The sequence below is a fragment of the Brachyistius frenatus genome, unplaced genomic scaffold (assembly GCF_029030835.1).
Source record: "Brachyistius frenatus isolate BFR_SWC_R1_liver_20210118 unplaced genomic scaffold, ASM2903083v1 Contig_22, whole genome shotgun sequence".
In the NCBI taxonomy this organism is placed as follows: Eukaryota; Metazoa; Chordata; class Actinopteri; family Embiotocidae; genus Brachyistius; species Brachyistius frenatus.
Genome location: NW_027210621.1, coordinates 4305857 through 4313612, shown reverse-complemented (window position 1 = coordinate 4313612; position 7756 = coordinate 4305857). Strand labels below are relative to the sequence as shown.

General features: G+C 40.5%; 1 protein-coding gene across 1 annotated transcript; it reads left to right on the top strand.

Moving 5' to 3' along the window:
* The first annotated feature begins 796 nt into the window (after positions 1–796).
* On the top strand, positions 797–5321 carry nsdhl (NAD(P) dependent steroid dehydrogenase-like). The gene is made up of 7 exons (XM_069696721.1): positions 797–1022; positions 1111–1272; positions 2498–2644; positions 2715–2843; positions 3347–3489; positions 4347–4449; positions 4557–5321. The coding sequence occupies exons 1-7, from the start codon at positions 1002–1004 to the stop codon at positions 4887–4889; spliced, it is 1038 nt and encodes a 345-aa protein (XP_069552822.1). The 5' UTR covers positions 797–1001; the 3' UTR covers positions 4890–5321.
* The last annotated feature ends 2435 nt before the right edge of the window (positions 5322–7756 follow it).

Genomic DNA, 7756 nt, shown 5'->3' with positions numbered 1-7756 from the left:
AGTCTGATGTCATATTTATATGGATAATATATTGTATAATATAAATTGTGCATTTGCTCGTGGTACTCTGACGTTGTCTCAATAGACCCTCTAGTGTCAGGTTTTTATAACCCATGATACATATATTAAGAGAACCTCTTCTGATCATAATATAGCGCATAATAAAGAAATGGATGGTGATAATAAGATGATAGAAATATAATAGAGAACAACATGGCTTGGAGAATTAAAGCTATTTATTTAAGGTGCGCACCACAGAAGAACATGGTACAAATAGATGTTGAAATCTCAAATATGCTCTCAAATGCCTAAACTCTAGTATATAACTGGTTGTTTCTGATTTACAACTGCTGTTTTTTCCACTGTGATGCTATTAATGCTATTATCCCTTTTCTCATTGTAGTTTAATTTTCTTACACGTTTCTACTTAGTGCGGTCTTGTTTTTACCTTTAATCTGAAACGAGCTGGTTAAGTATGTTTCTTTGTTTATTTTAGAACAAGAAAAAAAACACCAGGGAAAGAGAAAAACGTCCACAAAAGTGGAGATAAGAGATAAAGTTTCATCCTGGTTTTATGCTGTTGGTAAGATATATAGCAGGGGGCGTGGTCTTTGAGCAAGGAGGCGGATCAAATCAGCTTGAGAGTCTCCGATTGGTCCAAATTGTGGCGTTCTTTGACGTATGGTGAACACTATTGGCTCTTCAGAAACGTCACCTTCGCGCTGAGTGCCGACTTGACCAATCACAGAGCAGTTCTCTCTCAGCTGATTCAGAAATAGTTCACGGTTCGTACGTGATGAAGTCAGATACGCTGCTGGCAGGTAAATGAGACCTAAAGTTGTGTAGTTTGCTGTTTAATGCTAAAAGCCTTCACATGAATGTCCTTTTCGGAATACAATTAGGAAGACGTCACGCACTATTCTTCCTTTAAAGAAAAGTTTTTACCTCACTGCCTGTGACAAGTCCTGATTGGTTGACCTGTTGGACACTCTTCATTTATTATGGCTACACGTGTTCGACCGGTGAGTAAAACATTGTTAATAGCGAAAATCTACTTCAACCTTTTATGACGTCAAATGCATCAATAATCGTGTTCTGTTTGTTATGCAGAGTAATAAACGGTGTGCAGTCATCGGGGGGTCTGGTTTCCTGGGCAGACACTTGGTGGAGAAGCTGCTGGATCGGGGCTACTCTGTTTCTGTGTTTGACATCCGTCAGAGCTACGAGCTGCCAGGTGTCACCTTCCGCCAGGGAGACCTCTGCGACAAGCAAGTGAGTCCTATCACACCTTTTTTTTAATTATGCAAATAACCTTATTATTATAATTATCATCAGTTTGTCGATTAGGCCAAGTTGATCAATCGATAAGCTTGTTTGGTCTTTTAAATTGTCAGAAAATGGTGAAGAATGTCAACTAGTGTTTCTCAAAGCCAGAGGTGCAGCCTAAAATATCTTGGTTTATTCTAACCAACAGTCCACAACCAAAATATATTCAGTTCATTGTCATTGAGGACTAAAGCAGCGTAACTAGAAAATATCCACATTTGAGAAGCTGACATTTGAGGGCTTATTTAAAATGTCTCGATACGATTAATTGATTACCAGTTATTGGCCATTCATTTTCTTTCAATCAACTAATCAATGAATCCACTAGTGTTGCAGATCTACTCAGAGGTCATACTTCTGACCTTTAATTCATGTAAAACTTGCATCAACAAAATGGAACTTGACATTACAAAACATCACAAGAAAGTCTCCACCTGGTAGATTACGGGGCAACATAAAGTAAATAAGTCAGTAACATACAGATCTTGCATTGCAAAACATCTTAAATGTTTAATTATCAGACCTTTTTTTTTAAAAGGTTTAGACTGGCATACTTGCAGTTAGATTGCAGTTTGCTAATTAGCACAAAGACTTGAGAAAAATAAACCTACTCCCTAGACCAGGGGTGTCAAACTCATTTTAGTTAAGGGGCCACATACTGCCCACTTTGATCTCAAGTGGGCCAGACCAGTAAAATCATAGCATAATAACGCGTACATAACGACAATATTTCTCTTTGTTTAAATCATTGGTGAAGGTTTTTGGATGATAAACCCTGTTTTAAGGTCTTTCTACAATAAACTAGAAACATAAAGACCAAAAACTCAGAAAAACTTGCTTTGTGACGCGTTTGACGTGGCACCGAGCGCTTCTTCCTCCGGAGCAGACGTCGCATTTACGCTGTTTTTGAAGCAATTACTGGATTGATTAAAAAAAAAAAAAAATAACAAAACGTTTGTACTCATAAACCTCCATATTCTCATAGAAATGTAATTTATGTTTTTCTGTAATTTTCACACTTAGCAAAGTCATCCGGCGGGCTGAGCTGGACCCCCTGGCGGGCCGGATCCGGCCCGCGAGCCGTATGTTTGACACCCCTGCCCTAGACCAAAGTGATTCTTCTGAAGCAAACGTCAAGAGCTGTGGGGTGTCTGTTTTTGTTCTGCTCCAGGCTCTGCTGGCAGCTCTGAACGATGTGTCCCTGGTTTTCCACTGTGCCTCCCCGGCCCCCGCCAGCGATGACCGCGCACTGTTTGAGCGGGTTAACGTTCAGGGCACACAGACTGTTATCCGGGCCTGCATGGAGGCTGGAGTTCAGGTGAGGCAGTGTATTTAAAGCTTTACTGATGAAGAACGGAAGAAGACATCAAGCGATACATATTTTCCAGAAACTGGTGGTGACGAGCAGTGCCAGCGTGGTGTTTGAGGGGACAGACATTAAGAATGGGAGAGAGGATCTCCCGTACGCCAAGAAGCCCATCGACTACTACACGGAGACCAAAATTGAGCAGGAGAAGGTAGGAGAGTTTTGGTTTTTTTAAGGTAATGTTCATGTTGTACATGGAGTTTCCATCTTTTATCCACTATGACATGCATGTCCTTCCTCAGACCAAAGTCAATGTGAAATGGAGGTCTAAATCGTTATTATTTTGGGTGGGCGTTTGTCTGTGTTTGACTCAATATGTATCAGCATCAGCTGCAGCTAGCACAAGTTTCAGCTCCTCATCATCTGAATAAGGGACTGAATAATTAACTCAATCAGCGGTTGATTAATTTCCAGAATTCACTTCATACATGATGTGATTAGTGTCAGTACCCTTTTGATACAGTTGTCTTTATTTTCAGTAGATACAACAACATTTTCAGCAGGGTACATCCTTTCTGGACTTCTTATATTTCCCCATGCCTTTCTTAATCAGACGCAAGTTCGAAAGAGAAGATGGCAAATGGCAGCCCTCTTTTGCAACATTCACTAGTAAGCTGTGTGCACATTTTACAATATTGTGTGTTTGTGTTTTAGTTGGTCCTCCAGGCGTGTGACAAACAGAAGGGTTTCCTCACAGTAGCTATTCGGCCTCACGGCATCTTCGGTCCTCGGGACCCACAGCTGGTTCCCATCCTGGTGGACATGGCTCGCAGGGCCAAGATGAAGTTCATCATCGGGTGAGTTGCAGTGGCAGCCTTTTCATTGACTGCATCAGTTATACCAAACCAAATGCTTTCATGTGAGACAACAAAATGATAGGAAGACCGCACGACAATCACTTTAGCAACTATCTCTGTGATATACTGCTACTGTATTTAGTGATTGTTGAAGAGACAGAATTTAACATTAATCAGTGCTTTTTGAAGGGACAGTCCACAGATTTTTCAACATACAGTTTAAGACTTATCATAGGGAATACTGTTGTGGGTTGGATGCTGCGTTCTTCATCTTTGGAGGAGCTCGGAGTCTGGAAAATAATCCGCTTGGGCTCAAGGCGCATATTTTTGACACTAAGTATGTGTTACAACTAAGCCTCTCACAATTGCCTGACCGGGATCATTCGAATCATTTTCATTCATCTGTACAAAAACAGCTGGATGAAACTAACAGAAATTGATCACTATTTCCACATCGTTTTTCACAGTTTAAGGTTTGGCTTTTAATGACATCATCTTGTTGTGTGTGTTTCTTCTTGAGTGGAAAATTAGTGGCACCAACTGTTTATCTTGAGGCACTTAACTTCTGTGGGCATCTATTAACATAAACATCATGGATTTAGTTCAAAGCCAAACATCATGGGCAATAAATGTCTCTTTTAAATAAATACATAAATAAATTTAAAAAAAATTACAAGATAAAGAAGATATAACACTAATAGGTTGAATCAAGGAAAGTAAAGAATTTATTTTTGGTAAACAAGACAACACGTGGCCAGGAAAATTTTCTTCATTCATCTTTTTTTTTTTTTGTATAGATTGTTTGTGTTGCTTATTGGTAGATTTCTTCATTTCAATTTTGTCGTTGTTTTCTTCAGTGATGGGGAAAATCTGGTAGATTTCACCTTTGTGGAGAATGTAGTTCATGGACACATCCTGGCTGCTGAGCGCCTGAGATTAGACTCGCCCATATGTGGAAAAGTAAGTGAGAATAATATCCAAATAGAGTCCTTTTGAGTCTTCTTTTTAAGGGTCAAACTTTTTTTTAGGTGCTTGATTTGCACTACTGAATTTCACTTCTCTCACAGCCATATCACATCACCAATGATGAGCCTGTTCGGTTTTGGGACTTCATGTCCGAAGTGTTGGTGGGTCTGGGATACGCTGCTCCTCGCTACCACCTCCCCTACACTCTAGTGTACGTACTGGCCCTGCTCCTCTGGCTGCTCTCCTTGATCCTGCGTCCTCTAGTGTCTTTTAAACCAACCTTTACACCCATGAGAGTGGCTCTGGCTGGAACCCACCACTACTACAGCTGTGAGCGAGCCAAAGAGGACCTGGGCTACAAACCGGTAGTCAGTCTGAAGGAGGGGATTGCGCGCACGGTGCAGAGCTACTCTCATCTCAGACACGGGGCTTGATGGTAGAATGGAGATAGAGACTAGCTGAGACATGTAAGGCTATGGGTGTCACACTCTTGATGTGAGTAAGATGATCAGGTTACACTGACTGGATAATTCAAAGTTACGGAAGTGATTCTTTATTCAAACCTCACCATGTGGAGCATTTGTGTGCCTTTTCAGTTTTTATGTACTATTTCCACCAGCAGATGGCAGCAAACGGTCTTGGTATTGGTCCACCCATTGTAGTCTGATTTTACACTCACTGAACAGCAAATGTACCATTTATTACAACATCAATTGACATTTCATTCAATACAAAACATTTTCTTTTTTGTGTTTCCCCCAAGTGCTGTGTACATGTTGAAATGCTGCTGTCAAGATGTCTGCATGCCTTAATACATTCAACTAAATGAAACGTGTGAAAATGCCTCTTAAAATAAACCATGGTCAAATATATGTAACCAGTGATGTGTACTTTTGGTTTTGTTGCTTTTTGCCCCTGAGTTCTAATTAAGTGAAATCTCTAGCGATACTTGAGACAATAGTGTTTCCACATTTGTTCCAACAATTGGCAGTGGACGACCCTTTACTGACATAACATGACGATGCCCTCGTGCACAAAGCGAGGTTAATTAAGAAATGGTTTCCAGAATTTCGTTAAAAAAGAACTTAAAACGGCCTTCTCAGAGCTCTGACCTCAACCCCATCAAACACCGTCGGGACAGATTAAAATGCTGATTGTGAACCAGGTCTTATCACCAAACATCTGTGGTTGACCTCGCTAATGCTCTTGTGGCTGAATGAGGGGAAATCCCTGCAGCCAGGTTTTAAAAATGATGTGGAAAACCTACTCAGAAGAACAGAGGCTGCTGCATAGAGCAGCATATTACTGCCTGTAGTCCATTCATCTTCAAGTCTGTCCTGAAACAATCCTCGCATACCAATATGTGCAGTAAAACTTGTTTTGAGTGCTATAATTGTTCAGACTGTCCAAATTGCCCATGAAAAGGTCCCTTACTTGTGATTATATTTTTTTCTCCCCCAAGCAAATATATGACTTCGTCTATCTGTGATGGACAAATCAAATGAGTATCTTTCAAACTTAATGTGTTTTCTTCGTCCAGTAGAGTGGTTTTTGTAACTATTGTCCATCACAGCTAAGCCAGGAACTCTGTCTTGGGCTCTTCATGGCTATTCTGACAGCAGAAATAATTAAAAGCCACCAAGAACTGTTTCAGTGTACATATGGGCGTGTGAGCAGTGGCATACTTCTCATGTATGGGCTAATGTTTAATGTCCCTAAACATTTGACCATAGATTTACATATATGGGACATTTTTAATGTTCCCAAACAACCATTTTGTATCACGAGTCTGATACTGCAGTATCGCTCCACTGTGGTATTAGATACTGTAAGTCATTAGGATGGCATGTGAGTTAGGGAAGTTGTGAGAATGCTATTCAAAGACTGCCATTGAAAACAATGATGGGATGGGCAATGGAAACACAAAATCTTTATAGTTCCACATTCTGTCTGCCATTTTGATGATAATGAAGATATAAAAAGTTGTGACTGATAAAAATGGTAGATACTGGAGTGCCTCATTTCCACAGTATTCATGTTAAATGTATCGGTTAATTACATTCAGTGGTTTTTCCTTTTCTCGGTGTAGCATTGTTGTCATTCAGTGTCTTGGTGTGGTAATAACAAGGTGGGGGTTAAGTTCAGACACTTTGCATTCTCATTTTAATTCTGCACCAGTAGCACCCTAATGATTCACTGTGAGAGTCAGAGCCAGAGGGCAAGGCCGTTAGACTGGTTTCTCATTGAAGGGATAGAGGGAGAGGGATTCAGGTAGATAATAGACTTAAGTGTTTACACTCGCCTGCGTACTCGCCTGCGTGCTCATCAGACTGAAACTTTGGTTCTCAGATTTGACCAATTGCGAAATCCATTCACACCATTTCTCTGATTTGAAAAGCCTCTAAAAATGTGCAGTGCTCAGCATGTGTCAGATTATTTTTTTTTACAGACAGTGGTAAGTTTATCTCTGTGTAATATTTTCAAAGAGTGTTAACTGTGGCCAATAGCTCAGAAAGTCTTGTTACATTCATTGAAAAGAATTACCTGACAACTGTAGGTATGTTATACAAACATTGACAGTCACTCAAATTGAACAAACCTTTTGTTTACAAGAGGCTTTCATCTGTTTTCCTAACATGAATAAAGTACAAAGTTAGTCATAATTGACCTTTCCCAGACTGTTTATGGAAGAAATTGGATCTTCAAGGCAATGCTTTGCGTAAATGCAATTTTCTGGAGTAAGAAAACACATGAAAGTACTCCAAATCTTCATGTCAGACATAACATTATAATTCTAAATGTTGTCAAAAGGTTAAGATACAGGAGGCTTTTATGTTTTATTCAAGTGTGCACCACTGTTTCTGTTTAGTATCTGGGTTCAGTTCTGCGTGGTGTTCTTGATCTTATGATGATGTGTGTGCTTGCTGGGTTTTCCTACCCAGTGAGCGTGAGATGAGCGTTCCCACAGGAGATGTTGCTGCGAGTCTCTTCATTTATGTATGCCATGCTGGGCACCTTGTCATCGCTCTCTCCCACTTCGCCTCGCTCGTTCTCAGAATTGATTGCCAGCCACCTGTGCGACAGGTATGTACTTGCTGACTCCCTTGAACAAAGCACAAATGTAGTAACAAAAAAAAAAAAAGGAGTTCTTAGCAACCTCTGTTACGCACACACGTACACACACACACAAATGGATAAACAAACACGTACTGCTCCACCCCTAATCTGCCTTCCTTGACTAGCTGGGTTTGTTAGTGCTCACGCCCATACCTGTTCACCAAAGCACATGCGCTGAGACACC